Consider the following 25547-nt stretch of genomic DNA (forward strand, 5'->3'; position numbering starts at 1 on the left):
GATATTTTTTCTCTCAACATGTCCACCATCCTCCTGTGTCCTTATGCGTCCTGTCTACCATCTGTAGCCCTGTCCTTATCCTTTCTCCAGTTTCAGCATCTGCCCTCAAAGTGTTCCAATCCAGCCCTTAAATTCAGCAATTTCCCCTCCATCCAAATCCAGCATGTCTCCCCTCCATCCATGTGCATGAACTTCCTCTGTCTTTCCTTCCCTCCATCCATGTCCGGCATTTCTCCTCTCTCCCTTCTACTCCATCCGTGTGCATCTCCTTCTTCCCTCCCCTCCATCCATCCATGTCTTTCTCTTCTACCCTTCCATCCAGTGTCATCCCTCTTTCTCTCTCCATCCTTCTACCCATTACCCTCTCCCAATCCTTCCGTCTATTGTCTCCCTCTCCTTCCATCCATTGTCTCCCTCTATCTCCCTTCCTTCTAAACAGTTCTCTCTCTCGACCCTTTTCCATTCAGCATGTCCTCTCTATCCCCATCCTTCCAGTGTCTTTCCTCTTTCCCTCCCTACCCTTACGTCCAGTGTCTTCCCTCTTTCTGCCCCCTCCTTCCAGCATTTTCCCTCTTTCTCCCTCCTTTCATTCAGCATTTCTCCGTCTGACAGCTAGGGTCTGCCCCAGTTTCTCCCCAGCAGCTTCTCTCTCTCTCTCCCCATCTTTCCACTAATCTCTCTCTCTCTCTCCTCTTCCATCCAGCATCTTCTCTCTGGCTCTCCCGTGCTCTCTTCCATGTCCCCTCTTTCGCTCCCCATCTCTCTCTGGCTCTCCCCTGCTCTCTTCCATGTCCCCTCTTTCGCGCCCCATCTCTCTCTGGCTGTCCCCTGCTCTCTTCCATGTCCCCTCTTTCTCTCCCCATCTCTCTCTGGCTGTCCCCTTCTCTCTTCCATGTCCCCTCTTTCTCTCCCCATCTCTCTCTGGCTCTCCCCTGCTCTCTTCCATGTCCCCTCTTTCTCTCCTCATCTCTCTCTGGCTCTCCCCTGCTCTCTTCCATGTCCCCTCTTTCTCTCCCCATCTCTCTCTGGCTCTCCCCTGCTCTCTTCCATGTCCCCTCTTTCGCTCCCCATCTCTCTCTGCCTGTCCCCTGCTCTCTTCCATGTCCCCTCTTTCTCTCCCCATCTCTCTCTGACTCTCCCCTGCTCTTTTGCATGTCCCTGGCTCTCCCCTGCACTTTTCCACTTTCTCTCTCTCTCCTCCAGCGTCCTCATGCATCCCACCTTTCTCTTCCCTCCCCTTCTTGCTCCCATCACTCTCACTCCTTTCTCCACCCCCCTTTTCCTATTCCCTGCCATTGCTTTCCTTCCTCCCTCTTCCCCTTAGATGTGGCACCTCACATCCTCCTCTCACCACCCCCTTTCCCTTTGGTCTAGCAGCTGGCTGGCATGATGCATCGCTCACCCCCCCCCCCCCCCCCCCGGACTAGTTCGGTATCGCTTTCCCCCTCCGCTCCTGTCATGTCTTTGAACGTCGAGGATTCCTTCCGGTAGCAGCAGAATTGGCAATGATGTAAGCGCTGCTTTCAGCCTGCCCCAGAAGCCTTCTCTGGACAGCGTCCTTCCTACGCGGGAAACTGTACAGAGAGTGCTTCCGGGGCAGGCTGAAAGCAGCGCTTACATCATTGCCAATTTTGATGCTACCGGAAGGAATCCTTGACATTCAAAGACGACGTGACAGGACAGGAGCGGAGGGGGAGAGCGATACTGCAGTAGTCGGGGGGGGGGGGGGGGGGGCGGTAATGATCGCGCGGTCCACGGGAGGGAGGGAGGGAGGGAGATGTTCAAGGCAGCGGGAGCTGCACCCGGGGTGGTCCAGTCTGCCCTGCCCTTGCTGCACTTCTGGCTGGGGAGGCTTAGCCTCCCCAAGCCTCTTATACCGGGCGCCTATGATTACAGTAGTCCAAAGAACTCAATAATAAAGCCTGAACCAAAACTGATATTCTCTAAAATACTTAAGAATACAGCATAATTTACACACAAGGAAAAAAAAAACTTTCTGAACCATTTTATTCACTTGACAATGCACTGAACGCGTTGAGTCCAAAAGAACACCCAAACTTCTCACATGGAAGAAGAAAAAGAGTAAACCTGATAATCAATAACATCCAAGGGCAGGGCTTACAGTTGCTCAGTACCCTAACTGGATAAATAACCAGATAAAGTTGAGAGAGAGAGAGAGAGGGGTGAACAGGATTCAATTCTTACAGCAGCTCCTTATGACTGGGCAAGTCAACCCTCCATTGCCCCAGGTACAAAATAAGTACCTGTATATTGTATGTAAATTGCTTTGCTTGCAACCACAGAAAGGCAGTACATCAAATCCCATTGCTTTCCTGTTGGTCAGCACTGTATCTGGATATACAGCTCCAGCAGCTGGTGTTATAAAAATAAAAATCACTGAAACTGCAGTTAAATATCAGGGGAAGGGGGTAAGATTTTGAACTACCTACATCACTCCCTTTGAACCTGTGCCATCTAAATATGTAAATAGCAGCATGCTAAAACTGGCACTCTATACATGAAATGCCACCAGTTACACATGTAGATAACCACACAAGATTTCTAACATGACTTCCTTGCTATGTTAATGTGAGATCATAACCTGACTTCATATTCTTTCTCCAGCATGCTCTTGATTTATGTTTTATAATATTTTCATTGAACAAAAGAAACAGATCAAACATGATCAGTAATACAGAATTAGAACAGTTTTTCATTTGCATTTTACAATAATAACAAACCTTCCCCCTCCCCCTCCACACTCTATCAATACCTTTGAATATATACTGAAAAGATACTCCTTTACATGAAGTTAGGTCATCCACCCCTTCTCAACAGATAAAAGGGAAATCATCTCAGACCACCATTGCAGTAAGGCATACTCTTTATTTAAAAGAACTGGGAAAACAAATACTGGTGTACAATTTTTGTACTACTTCTATGGAAGTCTCACAATTCTCTTTATGGCAATCCCTTGTAAGAGTTCTGCTATCACAGTGGGATTTCTAGGGCACACCTTGAAATGATCAAGTTCCAACTCAGAACACAACCTTAAGTCTTTATTTAGTGGGGAGAGGAGATTTTGGCCACTTCCAATGCTAAGTGTTGAGTATTTGGCAACAGATGAGAGTGATCAATCTCACACTGCAGCTTTCCAGGGGTACCTCAGATATCTACCCTTTTCTCTTGTCTACTTGCTTGCTCCCTGCTTGGCTATTATGTGTCTTCTTTCCATGAAGAGTTTTGAAATGACAGATCTGTCTGTTGAAATAAATTGACAATAAACAGAAAGACAATTGTTTGCATCCTGCAACCTTTCCGCTGTAGCAGTGCGGGAGGATGGGTCAAAAACCACAAGCTGTTTCCTCTGTGCTTCTGAGAAGACATTGAGAATGAGGGGTACAGCACTGCCGTGAGTTTCTAAAGCCTCCTCAACTCTATCTTCCAGCAGAATCCCAGAGCACCAATTGGTATGTGTGGGAACGTGGCACACTCCACTCTTGGAGTCTCACTTGTAGAAGAGGAGGAAATGCAGCAGGGGCTGGGATACATCACTAAGTGGGAAAGTAACACAAAATAGTTTTAGTAGTTAGAAGACAAAGGAGTTTACTCGTATTTAAGTGTTATGCTACTACAAGGCTGATTTACTGCAATTTTTTTCCCTGCTCTCTGTCAGTGGGAATAAAGCTAAGTAAATCAAGCCTAATTGCATTAGTTCTAAATGTAATACAGGGTCCATTGCTGATTTCCCACTGACCCATCTCAAGGAGACTGGTTGCATAAATCTAGAGATTTGTCTCAGTTTTTACTTCTAGTATGCAGGTTCAAATTCAGTTCTTGAGTGTTTAGATTGCAATCTGTTAACATAACTCGTGCGAATTGGAGCGGCTTCGTTATAACAGGAGGATGCTTCACTATAACACACAGGAAACGTTATTAAAGAAAGAAAACAGGAATTGTATTAGTAAGGGGGAAAAGTTTTTATTGAATAAGACCCTTTGTGTTCTGCTGCACCATAGGAAATTGGGCAGTGTTTAGTGGTTTTTACTTGTAGGCTACAGTTTGGCTGGTGATTCGCAGCCATGTTGACTCTTCCTACAACTGCTCTTGGGTAGCAGTGAGTATGCATGTCACAATTATCTCCTGATTCTTTTAGGTGCCAGGCTGAACAGTGGACATGGCGATCAGAAACAGCACCCAAAACCTTTCAACTACAGAACCCACAATGACACTAGTGACAACCCAGGGGAGCAGCTTGTTGTCAACCTCAACTAGTAAGTGCCTTCAGAGTGAGCCAGCCAGTACCTCTCTATTCTGACTCCTAACACTCATTCAGTTAATACCACAGTCGCATAACTATTTTCCCACATTTCTGAAAGACAAATAGACTCATTTACATACTGTTAAGCATTTAAAGAAAGGAATTTGTAAACTAAGGATTATGTAATGGAGTAAGCTAAGGGTGTGGGCAGCCTGACACACACAGTGGAGTGAGCAGAGATACATAGTCCAATGCCTAAGCGGGAAACTAAATAAACACAGCTTTGTGCATGATATATTTCTCTCTCTCCTTTATTGACAGGTTCACCCTCTAATATCCCTCATATCTCTTTATTCTCTGTGTGTCCTATACTTGGTCTTATCATAATCATCACTGCAGTTGTACTGTGCAAAAAGTAAGTAAATCAATAACCACAGTCCCATCCCAACCACTGTCTTTTCAGAAGATTGTATAGTCATATTCCACAATTCCCCTTAAGCCTCCTAGTTTAACCATAAGCACTGTTCTATCCCATTATAAGATCTGGTTTATTTTATTTTTGTTACATTTTTATCCCACATTTTCCCACCTATTTGCAGGCTCAATGTGGTTTACATATTATTGTTAATGGCGATAGCCGATTCCGGTATGAACAAATACATGGTGTGAATAATACAAAGTGATGTGGTGGAATGAAGTACATGTATGGTAGGTTGGATTGGGGGGTCTTAGAGAGGGAGAGGGGCGGAAGAGTCGGGTAATGTTCAGTAAGGTCTTTGGTTTCATTGTGACGTAGGTGTCCAGGTATTTTATGTTGAGACGGTGGGGTATGCTCGTCTGAACAGGTCTGTCTTTAGTGCTTTCTGGAAGTCTAGATGGTCAAGCGTAGTTTTTACTGCTTTTGGCAGTGCGTTCCATAGTGGTGTGCTTAAATAAGAAAAGCCGGTTGCATAGATGGATTTGTATTTGAGTCCTTTGTTGCTTGGGTAGTGGAGGTTTAGGTATGATCGTGTAGATTTTGTGGTGTTTCTGGCTGGCAGGTCATGTATCCCGGTGCCTCGCCGTAAATTATTTTGTGAACAGTCATGCAGATTTTGAAAGTGATGCGCTCTTTGACTGGTAGCCAATGCAGTTTTTCTCGTAGTGGTTTGGCGCTATCAAAACGCATTTTTCCAAATATTAGTCTGGCTGATGTGTTTTGGGCTGTTTGAAGTTTCTTTATGATTTGATCTTTGCATCCCACATAGATCCCGTTACAGTAGTCAGCGTGACTTAGTACCATTGACTGTATCAGGTTAAGGAGCATTTCCCTCGGAAAGAATGGTTTTACGCGTTTAAGTTTCCACATTGCTAAAAACATTTTCTTTATGGTGGAATTTGCTTGGGTCTCTAGTGATAGATTACAGTCGATTGTCACTCTGAGAATTTTCAGGTTGTCTGAGATAGGGAGGGTGTAGCCTGGGGCGTTAATGTTTGTGGGTTTGTATGTATTGTATTGGAATGATATGGTGAGACAGTGTGTTTTTTCTGTGTTGAGTTTTAGTTGGAATGCATTTGCCCATGAGTTCATGATGTTTAAGTTGCGCTTGATTTCGTTGGTGATTCCTGCCAGATCATGTTTGTAGGGGATGTATAGTGTAACATCATCAGCGTAGATAAATGGGTTTAGGCCTTGGGTGGATAAGGCCTTGACTAGTGGAGTCATCATGAGATTGAAAAGGACTGGTGATAATGGTGATCCTTGCGGCACTCTACAACCTGGTTTCCACGGTGGCGATGTTTGTTTTTGATTTCACTTGATATGTTCTTGTAGTTAGAAAACCCTTGATCCAATTGAGGGTGTTGCCACTGATTCCGAAGTATTATAGGATTCTTAGCAGTATGTTATAGTTAACCATGTCGAATGCACTTGACATGTCAAATTGGAGGAGGAGAATGCTCTTGCCTAATGCTATTTCCTGCTTGAATTTGGTTAGGAGAGTGAGTAGTACTGTTTCGGTGCTGTGTTGGGGTCGATGTGACTCATGAAGTATAGCGAATTTATGTAGTCGTTGAGTTGTTTGGTCACCAGTCCTTCCATTAGTTTGACTACTAATGGGATAGATGCTACTGGGCGATAGTTTGTAATGTCATTTGATTTTTTTTCTTGGTGTCTTTTGGGATTGGGGTGAGTAGGATGTTGCTTTTCTCTTTAGGGTAGCTACCCTGTTGAAGGATATGGGATGTGAGATCTGTTATGAAATGGTGAGGGGCAGACTGTATGAGGTAACTGGGGCAGGTGTCCAGTTGACAGTGGCTGTTGGAGTATTTTTTAATCGCCTGAGTAACTGTATTGGTGTTGAGGATAGCGAAGTTTGACCATATTCGGTCGGCAGGGTATTCACCAGGGGTTGGGTCTAGACCATTTATGAAGTTTTCTATGTCTGTGTTGTTCTGAGGTAGAGTTTTGCGTAAGTTTACGATTTTTTCATTGAAATATTTAGCAATGTTGTCAGCAGATGGGATGTCGGTGTTGGTTGAAGTGACTGGCATTGTGTCTAGTAGTTTGTTCACGAGGTTGTATAATTTCTCTGTGTTTTTGTAGTCGGGTCCAATTTTGGTTTTGTAGTCCTTTTTTTTTTTTTTTTTTTTTAGTCTGTCTTATTGCGTATTTTTTATTTTCTTTGTTGTTGTTTCCATGCGTTGAGTGTGTGTTCGTCTTTTATTTCTTTCCATGCGCGTTCCAGTTTCCTTGCTTGTGTTTTTAGTTCTTCGTTGAACCATGGTATTGAGCTGTGTCTACGCGAAGTTCTTGTTTGTAGGGGTGCTATTTCGTCTAGTATGTGTCTGCATCTTTTGTCCCATTCTGAAAGGTAGTATATGGATTCTGTTTGTGCTGTCCAATTGTTGTATATTTGTTGCCAGAAGGTAATCGGGTCTATTTGGCCTCTTGTGGTGTGAGTTGTGTGTTCTCTTGTGTTGAGCAAGCCCCTTTTTCGCCATTTTAGAGAAAGATTTAATTTGTAGTGATCAGACCATGGTGTTTCTGTCCTTCTGGTTTGTGTTATGGTTATGTTCTGGTCGGTGGACAGTTTGTATGAGATGAGGTCTAGTGTATGACCCTTCACGTGGGTTGTTTGCGTGTGTGGCCATGTAAGATCACATAGATGAAGGAAATCCTTGCATTCTCGTGCATTGGTAGAGTTTGGGTCTTCAAGGTGAAGGTTAATGTCTCCTAGTATTAGTGTATTGGAGTTGGATGTACATACATTTGAAACGAAGTCCATAAAGTCCGTCTGACTTTCATTCGTTTTATTTATTTATTGCATTTGTATCCCACATTTTCCCACCTCTTTGCGGGCTCAGTGTGGCTTACAATACGATATGAATGATGGAAATACAATTTGTTACAACTTGGTTATGGATTACATTGTGAAGAGTTATACAAGACAATCGAAGTGTTAAGGAATATAAACACTGGAACCAAACCTTGAAACAGTTGCATGGTGGCCTGTAGAATAGTACACAATTTAGGTGGTCGATCAGGGTTTTATGGTGAATTCTGATTGATTGCTATTTCGAGGTGGGTTGTTATGGATTCCGGGGTGGTTTCAATCATGAGATGAGATCGGTACATAAGCGAAATGCCCCTCCTCTTTTTTTTTCTGGTCCAGTGGGTGATTTTATATCCTTGGGGACATAGGTTTAGGGTCCTTCTGGTCATGGATCCATGTTTCAGTGATGAATAGTAGATCGAGTTTCTCTGACGTAATCCAGTCTGTTAGTATTGTTGTTTTGTTTACTGCAGATCTGGCGTTGACGTAGCCTATTTGGATTTTTTGGTCTGGGTTTTCTAGTTTCGGTGTTATGTGGCCATTTGGTAGTTGTCTTTTGTTGGTTTGTGTTTTTTATGACCTTTCTTTCCTTGTTGTTGAGGTTGCAAGCCTGTTGGTTCTCTTCCTTTGATTTGGTTACTGTCGGTTTGGTTTGGTGTGATGTGTTATGCTTGGTCATTATTCGGTTATTGCATAGTATGGGTATGTTGTTGTTTTCTGCAGGTGGGGTGTTCATCGTTAGGTGGGTCAGGGATAAGTAGTTTGCTAGGAATAGTTTGGCGATGTTCATTATGGTTTCTATGCAATAGTTCAGCGTTTAAGAATAGTTTCCCGGACCTTCATATTAGCGTAGCAATCTTGTCCTTCTTGAAAGTTGTGCGGCCCCCTTCATGAGATGGTAGCGTTATGTCATAGGGGCATGATTTAGCAGGACCAAGTGATTCGCAGGAGGATAAAAGTTTAGTGACAGAACGTGTGCTTTTTGTTTTGACATCGGTGCTACTTACAGTGTGCAGCGATCACTGGTCTTACTCATCGCTTCGGCTCTCCATTTATCTTCTCTTGGCGAATTTTGAGGGAGGTTTAGTAGACTGGAGTGGAAGTGAGGTTATCTAGTTCATTGTAAGGAAGGAAGTCATTTGGTTAATCTCTGTTTCCAGTGCCTCGCGCAGCCATCACTGGTGTACACTCAGAGCACGGCAAGTAAAACTGAGTTGGTTAACTGTGGGGAGGTTTAATAGGCTTGAGTGGAAGTGTGTCTGTCTAGTCAAATATTCGCAGGGAAGCCGTTTGATTAATCTCCGTTTCCATTGCCCCTCATGCTCCTCGTGGAGAGGTCTCTCCTAACCTCTTCTCACTCCGAGGTTGGCGTCGGTCGGCCGTCGGCAGCCCTGTGCATCTGAGGTTCCACCTGTAGCCTCGACACCGATATCACTCCGTTCTCTCAGTTCAGTGCCAACCACTGGGGTCAGAGCTTACAAACCATTAGCAGCAGTTTGAAATATTCAGCATACATCTAGTCCCATCTTATGTCAAACAAACACCAAGTCTTTGAGGATTATTTTATATTAAGCATAGGACAAAGCCAGAAATTTGTCCTTTCTAGTTTCCATATGAAACACAGGCCTTAGATTCATCTTATCAGCTACTGTAGCATCTTGACATTCAGAGGACAATTTTCAGTTAGCCTAGTTTATGTAGTTAAAATGCTTTTAATCTGCAGAGATTGCTTTGAAAATTGCCCATCCTACTTGTGAGTAAATGCATGTACACAGTACAGTCTAAGTACTTTTATTTCCATTTGGGCAACGTAGTTCCAGGCATATAGAGTGAAAACATGTGTATATTTTTTTAAAGTATCCATATTTTTAAAAGTATCCATGCTTTTTTTTTGTTTAATCAAAAGAGGTATCAACACAAAAGGGAGATGCAAGCGTGTGAAATTTCTTTTTTAGCCAATGTTCTATATATAAAGTATACACATATTTGCAGTGGCGTACCTAGGGTAGTTGACACCCGGGGCCGGTCATTTTTTAACACCCCCCCCCCCCCCACAAAAAAAAAAAATCCAGTACTAGGCATGCCGAGAATACAAAACACTCAGGACCTTTAGAGCAATTCTACCATACCATAAAGCAGTCATTTCTACGAGTCACACAAGGAAAAGGAGAGCATCTTAAACACTACAGTGAGCACTAGAACATCAATTCACCTATTGTAAAACGAAACCAGACAGAATAGTACAGGTCGTAGATCCTGCACAGTCAATGCCATGTCTTTTTCACAAACACAGATACACCCTAATCCACTATAGGATAAGTAATCATAAACTTTCTATTTAGACAAAAATTAAACTGAACCCCCAATGCCAGACTCTGCATACAATGCAACACCACAGAAACAGAAACTGTCCCCTAGTACTGTGCAAAATATAAAGACAGCAGATGTAAATTTGAAAAAAACTAACAAGTACCAATCACCACTTTACAAATTAACAAATAGAAATAAAACAAATATAGAAAGTAAAATAATACCATTTTATTGGACTAATACATTTAGCTTTCAGAGGCCAAAACCTCCGTCCTCGGGTCAGTACAGTATAGTGCTATTACAGTATCCTATCCTGACCTGAGGAAGGGGGTTTTGTTCTCCGAACGTTAGTCAAAATGTATTAAAATTAGTCCAATAAAAAGATTACCTTGTTTACATGTTCTATTATAAACATTTATTAACACAGCTACAATACTACTTTATCCTAAAGCAAAAAACAAAAATATATATTTTATTTACAGTTTGTCTCTGGTTTCTGCTTTCCTCATCTTCTTTTCACCATCTTCCTTCCATCCAGCATCTGTCTTCGTTCTCTGCCATCCAGTGTCAGACCTCTCTGCTGTTCCCTCCATCCAATGTCTGCCCTCTCTCCCTGCCCCTTCCATCCACATCTGCCCTCTATCTCTGCCCCTTCCATTCACTGTCTGCCCTTTCCCTTCCATCCACTCCACTGTCTGCCCTTTCTCTCTGCCCCTTCAATCCACCATTTGCCCTCCCTCTTGCTCCCCCTTCCATCTAGGATCTGTCCCCTCTCTCTCTTTCCCTTTTCCCCTCTGAACACCCCCACTACTACTACTACTACCCGAGTCCCTTTCGCCCCTCTCCTTCCCCACCTCAGTCCCGTTCTCACTACTGTCTGAATCGGTGAAGCAGCATCGCAGGCAGCGCCTCGTCTGCCCTGCTTGTAAAAATCAAATCTCCTTCTCCTCGTCTTGACGTTGACTCGGGCCTTCCAATCAATCTCTATGTCCTGCCCGCCCTCGCGGAATTTACCTTAGAGGAGGGCGGGACATAGTGATTGATTGGAAGGCCCGAGTCGACGTCAAGACGAGGAGAAGGAGATTTGATTTTTTCACAAGCAGGGCAGGCGAGGCGCTGCCTGCGATGCTGCTTCGCCGATTTTTGTTTAAAGGAGGCGGCGGGAGCGGACCGCCCCCACTTGGTACGCCACTGCATATTTGTAGTGTAAAGGTTGTGTGTAAAAAGTATCCATGTACTTTGCAGCTATGGAGGTAGCTTGAAAGCTGTCCCCAGAGGTTCAGATAAATGGGATGGAAAACCTCTGTCATAAAGAGAGGCTAAAGAGGTTAGGGCTCTTTAGCTTGAAAAAAAAGTGATTCAGAGGGGATATGATAAAAGTTCTTACAATTACTAGTGGGGTGGAATGGTTAGAATGGGAACAGTTGTTAGTCTGTCAAACGGCACAAAAACAAGGGGACACTCCATTAAAATAATGACGAAGAGACTGAAACCAAATCAATAAAAGTTTTTCTTTAATGTAGTTTACTTTATGAGCATTAATGCATTTCAGGTTGTTAAATGACCATCATCCAAGAAAAGATGTTAGAGGGCCCTGATGGGTCCTGTAATACCTTCATATATTATTTTTTTAGAGTCAAAAAACACAACCTCACATTGCAGAACAGGAGACAGATGGCTGTCTCTAAAAGAGAGGAAAATATTCCGCAGTCAACACTGGTCATCAGTCAGCCACTTCTACTTACAAAACCTGATCCACAAACCAGGTGGCAGCCATTGCAGGAGATGCGTTCATCTGTCCGAACCTGGAGACAAAAACAGAGTGTTCTCGTGAGTACTTGAGGACCTACACTGTCTTATAAACTTTCTCCTATTCTTACATCAGTAAGAACTGCATTTTTCCAAAGATGCTTGCTAGAACTACATGTAGCTAGAACAGCTTCAGTATCCTTACTGGTCCAGGAAGGAGCAAATGACACACTGTTCATGAGATGGCACATGTCTACCTTCCTTTTATGATCTTACAGTGGCTACTCTTTTGTTCTTCTCTTTGTACAGAGGTCCTGGTCTTCATCATTTTCACAGACCCCCTCATATAGCCTGCAAGATGTGTCCCTGCTGGAGATGATAAAGGATGGAAAGCAAGGACGTTTCTACCGAGCCAAGATGAGCCACGGGAACTGTAAGGGACACAAACTTATCACTTGCAAGGTTATCAAGGAAGGTGAGTCTTAACTCACAGTCACATCAGTACAATGGGTATAATGGAATTTTGAGTGATGGGGGGCGAGGCATCTACTGGCTGGGAATAACACACTTCAGAGGAACACAGGGTATTTGTTATAAACTTGCAAATATTAATGTTGACATGTCTGCAAAGAAACCCCACCCTTCACTTGAAACCCTCTCCTCTGTATATTCTTACTTGGTTGCTTCAGCCCTGTTGTAGGAAAGAAGTGCTCCTTAGCCCCTTCCCCTCTCATCCACCTCTTCAGTCTCTCTTTCCACCATGCCCTTGCACACCAATATTTAAACAAATAGAATTATATAGGAGTCCCCTTACTAAGCTATGGTAGCACTAGCGTTTGCTTACTGCAACTCAGAATGGCTTACCATCAGTGTTCCCTTTAAGGAGTGACCTGCTGCGTGCAAAATGTTTGTAAAGTGAGCGCTGAAAATAACCCAACAGCCAAAAAAAAAAAAGTGGGTGGGTGGGGGGAGTTATCTGCGTGGTCCATCTGTAAAAAGTCAAAAGTTGTTCCAGTTGGATAGGCAGTGCCTTAAAAGGTGGAGGACAAAAGATTTTGTTTTTTTTTTTACTTTTTCAACAGCTTTTTAATTTATTTGAAAGCTTCCCATATGTAGATATAAATATCATGAAATAAAAGCTATCACCAAAACAGCTTAAAAAATTATTGTAGCTGGTAGAAACATCACTAATAAAGGCTGTATTTTGTGCTCAGTTGTCTACACCTTTCTATCAAACAGTAAATACGTGGCCAAATTTCACTGAGGATATCCTGTTTACTGATGGGTTCATCTTAACTGTTGTTGTAATCTGCCTTGGGAAGCCTGGTGTTATAAAATTAAACTCTCCTTTCATTGGGGCACATGGAATCACATCTTCACCTAACCTCCTTTGTACAAATAGATTATTCTGTTTTGAGCATGTTTCACTTCAGGGACAAGTGGGATTCATAAGTCAAAATAATAAAAATAAATATTTTCTTTCATGCAGAGCTCTCATTTCTTTAAACATAACTAAATGGGCTATAAACCCCTAATGCAGTCTACTGGTTTTCTTATATTTTGTCCTTGGATGATGTATATTGTGTCAAAACTGGAAATACAGTGATACAGAATAACAGAATTAACATCCAAAACGTATTAATTAACATAATTGTGTTCGCATGAAAAGTAAAAACAGATTTTAATTTCAGGGAAGATTTAGTTTGAATGTAACGTGGAAGGGAGCTCCATAGAAACAGAGTGGTTAGAATAGTGATTAAGAATGAAGGAAGCCAGTGTTCAAATCCTACTGGTGCTCCTTGCTACCAAGTCAAGTAACAAACACAAGGAATTTCTATTCCGCAACTTGGACAAGGTTTAGTGTGGATTACAACTACTAATCTCTGAAGAATACATTATATAAAACCATTTACAGAGAGAAAAATAATCATACCTTAAAAATTCTTAAAGTTTCTAACAGTTTACAAAATTTTAAATAAGATTCACATCTAATCTCCACAGGAAGAGAATTCCACTATTTAACTGTTTGATAATGAAAAGATGCATCAAAATCAAAGAATTGTTTATAATGAATCTGCTTTATAGAAGGGAAGCGGAATTATTCCTTGTCTGTGAACATTTCAATACCACCCCCCTCCCCAGTTCCCTTACATACAACTTAGATAGTAAGCCCTATAGAAAGGAAAATACTCACTGTAGCTGAATGTAACTCACCTTGAATTACTACTGAAAAGATGTACACTAAATCAAAAATTGTAAAAAGTACCTGTTTCAGTGTGTATAATACTGTTTACATGCAAAAAAAGCGAAATAAAATTACCCCTTGAATCTCAAGAGGGGTCTGAAGTAGGGAATGACATGGGGACAAAGTTTGTCCCTGCCCCATCCCCATCAGCTCTGTCCTCATCTGCACAAGCCTCAAATACTTATGATTTCATATTTAAATCTTTTTATTAAAGTATAAAAAGGAACAATATTCTGTACAACTTTTTATAAATCACAAATAGAAAACAAGAACAGCAAAAAGTAACTATAATAACCCCCTCCCTCCGCCACTGCCATCCTCTACTCTTACAAACTCAACAATAGCCATCCTCTACTCTTACAAACTCAACAATAGCAGACTTCTATTATCCCAAGGAACCCTAATCCACCCAGGGGTACAAAATACAACCCGCTGTGTATGCCCTGTTAAGGGAGAAATATGCCCTATAAAGCACTGTTATGATTTTTTAATTTGTGGATGAATAGTAAGACATCGAAAATCTCAGGATTTAGTCCAGCTTTCCTGTCTTCCACAGTCCTTCCCACAATAGAAAATGTGCTCTCAGAAGATGTGCTGGTAGGAAGAATGCACAGGATCCCCCCTGTGCAAGTTTTGGTCAGCATTGTTGCTTATTTTTCCAAAACATCAAAACATTATCTGCATTAGAGAATGACAAGGGGATAGGGACAAAGTTTGTCCCCGACCCCACGGGCTCTGTTCCAGTCTCCTCCCCACCTCCATGTCATTCTCTGTTCTAAAGATTTATTTAGAAATGTTTTCATTAAATTAGGCACTTATTTCCATTTTTAGATGGATTCTTTGTTCTATTACTGAGCTTTATCAATGGTTAGAGTTCTTTCCTAGAATGACACTATTAGTTTCTGTATTTCTCCCCTCAGACAATGCCACAAAATGCCTAGCCACCCGCCTGGGGTTACCCCATGGCCACTTTGAGGGACTATCCCCAGCACAGCTCAGGTCTGGCTGCACCTGTCACTTGTACTCTATACTAGCACCCTCCTCCCACTGACTGGGTCCCAACCACCTGTGGGCAAGTTTCCCGCTCTCAAATTATCCCCAGTGATTTCTAGGTTACTTGGGGCCACAACCACACTCCCAGTGGTCCCAAAGTTCCCAGAAAGCACTCACTGACCCAACACAGAAACCACCAGGATTCTTAGTCCAGGCAAGCAGAGGCAATAAACTAAATTATTGTAATGAAAAAATATTGAACAGTGAACTATAAAAACAGATGGAACAAAAATAGCATATAATAACAGGTAACTGAATATGGATCAGTTATAGAACTAACTAAACATTTGTTTACTATCTAAATAGTACTGGGAAGTACAGGAAATGTAGCTGCTTACAAGTTATCAAATATAACTGCTAAAAGGGTCTCAGTAAAGAGGTCCTTCCTCTTTACTTCCAAGATGAGACTGGAGAAGAAGCCAGTACATTCTAAATGAATTGAGCTCCTGGACTAATTAGAGCCCAGAACAAGAAGTTTTAGAAATAGCTGGCCACATCACTGCAAGTTATCTCTTATCTGTGTTAACTACAGAGAGACAGTTCTCTAATAGCTTTAAACATAAACATGCACCACCTGCTGGCCAAACTAGAGAAATACACTTTGAGAAATTATACAGTTTTACAGGCTTAAAACCCACTGTTTTGTCACAGTCAATTATTGGTTCTCACCATGCTTTATTTTTCCTTTTAGGAGTATCTTTGAAGAGATTTGAGTTGGAGGTTTCAATCCTGAAGAAAGTTGGATACCATAAACACGTGCTGCAGCTTTTAGACTGGGAAGTGGCGCAAAGTAGGCAATAACAGCTTTTCTGCTCTCACAGACTTCTCTGCCCCTTTCTCCACATTCTTCCCAGTTTCTTACCTTACACTACATTTACAGGATGAAGTAGTCAAAAATGTAATTCAAAATGATGGTCAGAGCTGGTCTTAGCTTATCTCTCAACTGTGCTGTATGTCATATATGGATTCTCTGCTCATTTAATGGGGGGAAAGAGATACTTGGGGGGGGGGGGAGTTATCAAGATGGGCTAACATTAAGATGTGTTATTTTACTTTTAACCCCAGTTATTAGTAACAAGGTCTCATTGCATAAAATGGGACCAGTGCTAAAACTGAACAATAGTAATCTATGTAACTTTGTAAGTCTAAGTGCTTTGAAAATGAGGACCTATGTCTCTTAGAGTGAAAGTGTGATACAGGATCACAGAAATAATGAGAAAAATATCAGTTCTGGAAGGAATTCTGCACTACCATTCAATGCAGAATTTATACATATTGCCCTCCCTGCAGAATTTAACAGTCATCATACAGAATGCCTGGGCCAGTAGGAGCTAAAGCTACTGGGGTCTTCACATTACCCTCTCCAGCCCCCCACTCAGCCACGTTCCTTCCACCTTTTCCGTAGTGTCTCCTCCCTGAATCCTAGAACTACAGATGCATTCTAGCACCATATTGCAAGTAATGAGTGTGTGCATCTCTCTGTCTGGGTGGGGAGAAAGTGAATGTGTGTGCATCTCTCAAAACACCATTATGTCAAACTAAGTTCAACTTGTACCTTACCATTATCTTGTTATCTAAAAATACCCTGCATATAAGACTGACTCTAGTCCTATGACTGTCTGAGCTCTCTCTCACTGAAGCAGTGTCTGGTCTATGGTTTGTTAATCCTTGCTGTAGTGATGCAGCATGTCCTATAAGAAGAGATAAGCTAAAGTTCTGAGCTCTAGGAGAGTAGCCTCATCAAATGACATAACCTGCTTGTGTGCCTGGCTCAATCCTGTTTGATGACAGAAAATATATAATACATCTTAAGTAAGAGGATTTAACATTTTACTGGGTATATACTAGTACTAGAATATCACTATTAAAAGATAAATCATACATTTAAAAAAAACAAAGAACCAAGTTAAATATATAACTAGACTTCCAGAAGGATAATACACCTCTCTCGAAGTCCCCTTTCATTATATGGATCCAATTTAGCATTCTTAGCACATTTATCATGAAAGATCTTCAAAAAAGGTTCCCATGCTGCATCTGGGGGAATATTCTTTAACTCTGTTAACTGTTCCATAATATGAGTCTCCCAAATTTGTCTAATGAATTCATATCTAGTAGAAGGCTCTGATCTTTTCTAATTAAAGATCACACAGCATCATGACACCAACTACAAATGAGAAAATAACTTGCCTTTTTTTGGTCAGTTTTTTTTTATATTTGCTTTTGAACATTTTAATTATTAATCTCTAATTCTCTCAAAAAAGGTATTTTTTTTTTATTTGTTACATTTGTATTCCACATTTTTCCCACCTATTTGTAGGCTCAATGTGGCCTACATAGTACCAGAGAGGCATTTGCAGACTCCAGTGTAAACAAATACAAAGTGATGTTGTGGTAAGATAAAGTTCAAGTGGCACAGTCACATTTGGCAATCGTACAACGGAAGAGTTGTGTTATGTCCATTGCGTACTTTAGTTTTGTTGTGTATGCATGTATACAGTGGGGGAAATAAGTATTTGATCCCTTGCTGATTTTGTAAGTTTGCCCACTGACAAAGACATGAGCAGCCCATAATTGAAGGGTAGGTTATTGGTAACAGTGAGAGATAGCACATCACAAATTAAATCCGGAAAATCACATTGTGGAAAGTATATGAATTTATTTGCATTCTGCAGAGGGAAATAAGTATTTGATCCCCCACCAACCAGTAAGAGATCTGGCCCCTACAGACCAGGTAGATGCTCCAAATCAACTCGTTACCTGCATGACAGACAGCTGTCGGCAATGGTCACCTGTATGAAAGACACCTGTCCACAGACTCAGTGAATCAGTCAGACTCTAACCTCTACAAAATGGCCAAGAGCAAGGAGCTGTCTAAGGATGTCAGGGACAAGATCATACACCTGCACAAGGCTGGAATGGGCTACAAAACCATCAGTAAGACGCTGGGCGAGAAGGAGACAACTGTTGGTGCCATAGTAAGAAAATGGAAGAAGTACAAAATGACTGTCAATCGACAAAGATCTGGGGCTCCACGCAAAATCTCACCTCGTGGGGTATCCTTGATCATGAGGAAGGTTAGAAATCAGCCTACAACTACAAGGGGGGAACTTGTCAATGATCTCAAGGCAGCTGGGACCACTGTCACCACGAAAACCATTGGTAACACATTACGACATAACGAATTGCAATCCTGCAGTGCCCGCAAGGTCCCCCTGCTCCGGAAGGCACATGTGACGGCCCGTCTGAAGTTTGCCAGTGAACACCTGGATGATGCCGAGAGTGATTGGGAGAAGGTGCTGTGGTCAGATGAGACAAAAATTGAGCTCTTTGGCATGAACTCAACTCGCCGTGTTTGGAGGAAGAGAAATGCTGCCTATGACCCAAAGAACACCGTCCCCACTGTCAAGCATGGAGGTGGAAATGTTATGTTTTGGGGGTGTTTCTCTGCTAAGGGCACAGGACTACTTCACCGCATCAATGGGAGAATGGATGGGGCCATGTACCGTACAATTCTGAGTGACAACCTCCTTCCCTCCGCCAGGGCCTTAAAAATGGGTCGTGGCTGGGTCTTCCAGCACGACAATGACCCAAAACATACAGCCAAGGCAACAAAGGAGTGGCTCAGGAAGAAGCACATTAGGGTCATGGAGTGGCCTAGCCAGTCACCAGACCTTAATCCCATTGAAAACTTATGGAGGGAGCTGAAGCTGCGAGTTGCCAAGCGACAGCCCAGAACTCTTAATGATTTAGAGATGATCTGCAAAGAGGAGTGGACCAAAATTCCTCCTGACATGTGTGCAAACCTCATCATCAACTACAGAAGACGTCTGACCGCTGTGCTTGCCAACAAGGGTTTTGCCACCAAGTATTAGGTCTTGTTTGCCAGAGGGATTAAATACTTATTTCCCTCTGCAGAATGCAAATAAATTCATATACTTTCCACAATGTGATTTTCCGGATTTAATTTGTGATGTGCTATCTCTCACTGTTACCAATAACCTACCCTTCAATTATGGGCTGCTCATGTCTTTGTCAGTGGGCAAACTTACAAAATCAGCAAGGGATCAAATACTTATTTCCCCCACTGTATGCATGTAACTACATTTTTAGGCCTTTTTTTTGTTACTTTTTGTTAATTTTTAGACACTTGGGTACACTGTACACATGTTTTCCTGTGAACAGGTTGATCATCTGTGACGCCCTGAAGCAGCCAAAAGCAAAACTCAGGCCTTTGTTGGTGTGTTCGATGGGACATTAATTTATTTATTCACAGCACTTGATATACCGCAAGGTGGCCGGCACATTAATCAGTAGATGTCACTTTAAATGTATTTGAATTGATTGAAGTTTGTATTGCACAGCACATTGACAGAAATTGAGGTTTTTTTTTTTAAAATTCTGGTGAGGTAGTTGCCTTTAATTCCCTATCACTTGTTATTGGAGTGAAGGTGGGTCTCTGAGGCTTTTTCCTCCTCATAGGTATGATTTCAGCGCAGCTCTGTCTATCACACTTTCTAATTCTGTGCAATTCTACCCCTCCTTTTTCTATATATATATTTTTATTATTAATGATGAGATAGGTGAGACATGTACACAGTACACTGAAGAAGAACCAGTACATCAGTAGACATAGATATTTAATACCAGCACAAAACAAAGATAAAAATAATGTATTTTATTTGTTACATTTGTATCCCCCATTTTCCCACCTATTTTGCAGGCTCAATGTGGCTTACATAATATCGTAAAGGCATTCGCCAAGTCCGGTAGAGAAACAAATACAAGGTGATATAGTTGAATATAGGTACATGTGTTTCAGGTACAATAAGTACATAAGTAATGCCATACTGGGAAAAGACCAAGGGTCCATCAAGCCCAGCATCCTGTCCACGACAGCGGCCAATCCAGGCCAAGGGCACCTGGCAAGCTTCCCAAACGTACAAACATTCTATACATGTTGTTCCTGGAATTTTGGAGTTTTCCAAGTCCGTTTAGTAGCGGTTTATGGACTTGTCCTTTAGGAAACCGTCCAACCCCTTTTTAAACTCTGCTAAGCTAACCGCCTTCACCACTTTCTCCGGCAACGAATTCCAGAGTTTAATTACACGTTGGGTGGTGAAAAATTTTCTCCGATTTGTTTTAAATTTACTACACTGTAGTTTCATCGCATGCCCCCTAGTCCTAGTATTTTTGGAAAGCGTGAACAGACGCTTCACATCCACCTGTTCCACTCCACTCATTATTTTATATACCTCTATCATGTCTCCCCTCAGCCGTCTCTTCTCCAAGCTGTATAGCCCTAGCCTCCTTAAGTCTTTCTTCATAGGGAAGTCATCCCATCCCCGCTATCATTTTAGTCGCCCTTCGCTGCACCTTTTCCAATTCTACTATATCTTTCTTGAGATGCGGCGACCAGAATTGAACACAATACTCAAGGTGCGGTCGCACCATGGAGCGATACAACGGCATTATAACATCCTCACACCTGTTTTCCATACCTTTCCTGATAATACCCAACATTCTATTCACTTTCTTAGCCGCAGCAGCACACTGAGCAGAAGGTTTCAGTGTGTTACCGACGACGACACCCAGATCCCTTTCTTGGTCCGTAACTCCTAACGTGGAACCTTGCATGACGTAGCTATAATTCGGGTTCTTTTTTCCCACATGCATCACCTTGCACTTGCTCACATTAAACATCATCTGCCATTTAGCCGCCCAGTCTCCCAGTCTCGTAAGGTCCTCTTGTAATTTTTCACAATCCTGTCGCGATGTAACGACTTTGAATAACTTTGTGTCATCAGCAAATTTAATTACCTCGCTAGTTACTCCCATCTCTAAATCATTTATAAATCTATTAAAAAGCAGCGGTCCTAGCACGGACCCCTGAGGAACCCCACTAACTACCCTTCTCCATTGTGAATACTGCCCATTTAACCCCACTCTCTGTTTCCTATCCTTCAACCAGTTTTTAATCCACAATAGGACATTTCCTCCTATCCCATGACCCTCCAATTTCCTCTGTAGCCTTTCATGAGGTACCTTGTCAAACACCTTTTGAAAATCCAGATACACAATATCAACCGACTCCCCTTTGTCCACATGTTTGTTCACTCCTTCAAAGAATTGAAGTAAATTGGTCAGGCAAGATTTCCCCATACAAAAGCCATGCTGACTTGGTCTCAGTAATCCATGTCCTCGGATGTGCTCTGTAATTTTGTTTTTGATAATAGCCTCTACCATTTCCCCCGGCACCGACGTCAGACTCACCGGTCTATAATTTCCTGGATCTCCCCTGGAGCCTTTTTTAAAAATGGGCGTTACATTGGCCACCCTCCAATCTTCCAGTACCACGCTCGATTTTAAGGATAAGTTGCATATCACTAGCAGTAGCTCCGCAAGCTCGTTTTTCAGTTCTATCAGTACTCTAGGATGAATACCATCCGGTCCAGGAGATTTGCTACTCTTCAGTTTGCCGAACTGCCCCATTACGTCCTCCAGGTTTACCGTGAAGTCAGTAAGTTTCTCCGACTCGTCCGCTTGAAATACCATTTCCGACACCGGTATCCCACCCAAATCTTCCTCGGTGAAGACCGAAGCAAAGAATTCATTCAGTCTCTCCGCTACGTCTTTGTCTTCCTTGATTGCCCCTTTTACCCCTCGGTCATCCAGCGGCCCAACCGATTCTTTTGCCGGCTTCCTGCTTTTAATATACCGAAAAAAAGTTTTACTATGTTTTTTTGCCTCTAATGCTATCTTTTTTTCATACTCCCTCTTGGCCTTCTTAATCTGCGCCTTGCAATGGGGATCAAGGAGAGGAAGGTTATATAGTGCCCATTACAATGGGGATCGAGGAGAGGAAGGTTGTATAGTGTCCATTACGATCTTTGGTTTTGCTGTGTTGCAGTGTGTAGGTGGTTATGTTGGGTCGGTGGGGTATGCCTTTTTGAACAGGTTGGTTTTTAATGATTTCCTGAAGTTTAGATGGTCGTATGTTCTCATAGCTTTTGGCAATGCATTCCATAGTTGTGTGCTTACGTAGGAGAAGCTGGATGCATAGACTGCTTTGTATTGAAGTCCTTTGCAGTTTGGGTAGTGGAGGTTTAGGTATGTTCGAGATGATCTGGTTATGTTTCAGAGTGTTAGGTCTATGAGGTCTGTCATGTAGCCTGGGACTTGGCCGTAGATAATTTTGTGGACCAGGGTGCAGATTTTGAAGATAATGCGCTCTTTAATTAGAAGCCAGTGCAGTTTTTCTCGGAGGGGTTTGGCACTTTCGAATTGTGATTTGCCAAATATCAACCTGGCTGCTGTGTTTTGAGCGGTCTGAAGTTTCTTTGTGAGTTGTTCTTTGCATCCCGCATAGATTCCATTGCAATAGTCTGCATGGCTTAGTACCATTGATTGTATTAGGTTACGAAATGTTTCCTTTGGGAGGAAAGGTTTTACTCGTTTAAGTTTCCAGCTTAAGCTGTGGTTTGGTAAAATTCCCAAAAGTGTTGCCATATCTTCTTTGGATTAGTCAATGTAATTTCTAAGAAGGTATGTAATTCTCTCCAAAGAAGCTGCCAGGTTATTTTGTAAATACCAAAATAGTCTATCTTTGATTCTTTTGGCTTCCTGTGATCCCTTCCTTGGATTTTTCACCTGTGTCCCTTCTATCTACCATCCCCCCTTTCAATTTCCTATGGCTATCCCCAAGTATTTTTCACCACCTTTCTTTCAGGGCCTTACATGCTGTTCCTTGAGAATGTCAGCTTTGGAACTCTGAGGAAATTCCTACGTATCAATCGAGTGCAACTTACGGACAATGAGAACCTGCAGAGCCTGCTGACTGTGGTTGCCTATCACGTTGCCCTTGGCATGGAACACATCAGCAACAAAATGGTAAACACAGATATGTACAGCCTTAACACCCCCCCTCCCCCCACCAGCTGTCTGTGCATCAACTAATATCAAGTTTAATGTCCCAAATGTGCATTGTTCAACACAGCACTGAGCAACAGATCATAGTATAGCTCTGGGGTACCCAACACAAAAGTGATTTTGGAGGTCAGAACTACACCCATATTTGATTTCTACAAAGTGATAGAATAATCTTGTTACTCTAGATGATGGTGTTTCTGTTAAGACCGTCTTCAATTGTTTTTGTTTGTTTGTTTTTACTAAAACCATGCTCTGCAAGGATTTTAGAGGAAACAGTGGACAACAATTAGAAGTAATCCACAGGACCATAACCTGCATTAAATTCCTACTGGTTTATAGGTATTTTAGGTGCTACGGCAGCATGTGGGAAAGAGTTAGAACTCAGGGCGGACTTCTATGGTCTGTGCCCTGAGAAAGGCAGGGACAAATCAAACTCGGATATACATATAAAGTATTATATACCATGTAAAATGAGTTTATCTTGTTGGGCAGACTGGATGGACCGTTCAGGTCTTTATCTGCCATCTTGTATCCCACATTTTCCCACCTATTTGCAGGCTCAATGTGGCTTACAATGTACCGTAATGGCAATTGCCAATTCCTGATCACGAAATACAGAGTAGTATTGTAGTAAACATCCCCCCTCCCCCATATACCTTTTAAATAGCAGATCTTCACCGGCAGCAAGCAGCAACACACTTGTATGTAAAAGATTACAGAATACCAGCATTTAGTGCATGAATGTAACATTCACGTGAGGCACACACTCAGCTGTATTCTACATTGAGTGCACAAACTGCATAGCATTTAATGCAAGGGTGTACACATGGGTGGGGCTGGGGGGTAGAACAAGGGGGCAGGTCCCACAATTGCATGTATATCTTATAGAATACTATGTTATGTGCTAATATACCATATTTATGCCTGCTATTGACGTGGTGTAAGTGGGTTTGCCTTACATGTTAGCATGTAAATGGTAACCTATGCTAGCATTCTATTACAAAATCTGTGCACACAGAATTTGCACTTAGCAAGCTGCATTTTGGCACCCTTTAGAGAACTGCCCCCAAAACGTGAACTTAGACTTTTCTGGGGCCCCTTGCTTGAACTGAAAATGCTGCTACAAATATTTCCTTTAGGTACTACACCGGGATCTAGCGCTCAGGAATATCCTGATTGGTTCTTTCCCTTATGAATGCAAAATCACAGAGTTTGGACTGGCCAGTGACTTGTTCAATTACAGGAGCAGCTGGAAACATTACAAGGTAATAAATAAATAAAAGAAAGGCTTTCATTTCCTTTGATTTGTATTGTTTGATTTTAGTGGAAGAGTACCTAATGATTAGTACAGTGGCTTCAGTGATTTCCACTCCTTGTGACTCTGAGCAAGTCACTTAACCCTCCATTGCCTCAGGCTCAAATTAGCATCTGTATTTAATATGTAAACTTTGATTGTAACCACAGAAAGGTTACAAATCCCCCTTCCCTGTTTTATTTCCTTTCCTTCTTTATATTATTTGGTATTGTAAACTGCTTTGTTGTAAAGTAATCTAAACTAACAGGAAGGAGAGGATAGTGCAGTGCTCTTCAGTGTAAGGCCCCTGGAAACCTCTGGGGCAGTCCTTATTGTCTTTCTGTTATTTTCTGCTACTCTCTACTACTACTCCTACTACTACTACTACTAACTACTTAACATTTCTAAAGCGCTACTAGGGTTACGCAGCACTGTACAATTTAACATGGAAGGACAGTCCCTGCTCAAGGAGCTTACAATCTAAAAGACAAATGTACAGTCAATCTGATAGGTCAGGCAGATTGGGGCAGCCTATATGTTCGAAAGGTTAGGTTCCGAAGGCAGCATTGAAGAGGTGAGCTTTAAGCAAGGATTTGAAGATGGGTAGGGAGGGGGCTTGGCGTAGGGGTTCAGGAAGATTGTTCCAGGCATAGGGTGAGGCAAGGTAAAATGAGTGGAGCCTGGAGTTGGCAGTGGTGAAGGGTACTGAGAGGAGGGATTTGTCATGTGAGCGGAGGTTACGGGCAGGAACGTAGGGGGAGATGAGGGTAGAGAGGTAGTGAGGAGCAGCAGAGTGAGTGCATTTGTAAGTAAGGAGGAGAAGCTTGAATTGTATGTGGTATCTGATCGGAAGCCAGTGAAGTGACCTGAGGAGAGGGATGATATCAGAATAACGGTTTTGGCGGAATATAAGATGTGCGGCAGAGTTCTGAACGGATTGAAGGGGGGATAGATGGCTGAGTGGGAGGCCAGTGAGGAGTAGGTTGCAGTAGTCGAGGCGAGAGGTAATGAGGGCGTGGACGAGAGTTCGGGTGGTGTGCTTAGTGAGGAAAGGGCGAATTTTGTTGATGTTGAAGAGGAAGAAGCGACAGGTTTTGGCAGTCTGCTGGATATTCGCAGAGAAGGAGAGGGAGGAGTCGAAGATGACTCAGAGGTTGCGGGCAGATGAGACGGGGAGGATGAGGGTGTTATCAACTGAGAGAGAGTGGAGGAAGAGGAGAAGTGGGTTTAGATGGAAAGACGAGGAGCTCGGTCTTGGACATGTTCAGCTTCAGGTGGCGGTTGGACATCCAGGCAGCAATGTCGGATAGGCAGGCCGATACCTTGGCCTGGGTCTCTGCTGTGATGTCTGGTGTGGAGAGATAGAGCTGGGTGTCATCAGCATAAAGATGA

At 42.4% G+C, this 25547-nt stretch overlaps 1 protein-coding gene across 3 annotated transcripts in view; it reads left to right on the forward strand.

The window, feature by feature from the left end:
* Positions 1–3396: 3396 nt before the first annotated feature.
* LOC115482438 (fibroblast growth factor receptor homolog 1-like) overlaps positions 3397–25547 on the forward strand; it is a 31122-nt gene continuing 8971 nt past the window's right edge. For 2 of the 3 annotated variants that reach the window (XM_030222183.1, XM_030222184.1), the window contains exons 1-8: positions 3397–3470; positions 4157–4274; positions 4583–4676; positions 11520–11715; positions 11944–12109; positions 15624–15722; positions 22662–22822; positions 24001–24126. In XM_030222183.1, the coding sequence (XP_030078043.1) occupies positions 4178–4274; positions 4583–4676; positions 11520–11715; positions 11944–12109; positions 15624–15722; positions 22662–22822; positions 24001–24126 (939 nt within the window). In that variant the 5' untranslated portion in view covers positions 3397–3470; positions 4157–4177. Of the gene's footprint in view, positions 3471–4156; positions 4275–4582; positions 4681–11519; positions 11716–11943; positions 12110–15623; positions 15723–22661; positions 22823–24000; positions 24127–25547 lie in introns of those variants that run through there. The other variant, XM_030222185.1, reaches the window with a different exon arrangement.

The sequence above is a fragment of the Microcaecilia unicolor genome, chromosome 13 (assembly GCF_901765095.1).
Source record: "Microcaecilia unicolor chromosome 13, aMicUni1.1, whole genome shotgun sequence".
Lineage (NCBI taxonomy): Eukaryota > Metazoa > Chordata > Amphibia > Gymnophiona > Siphonopidae > Microcaecilia > Microcaecilia unicolor.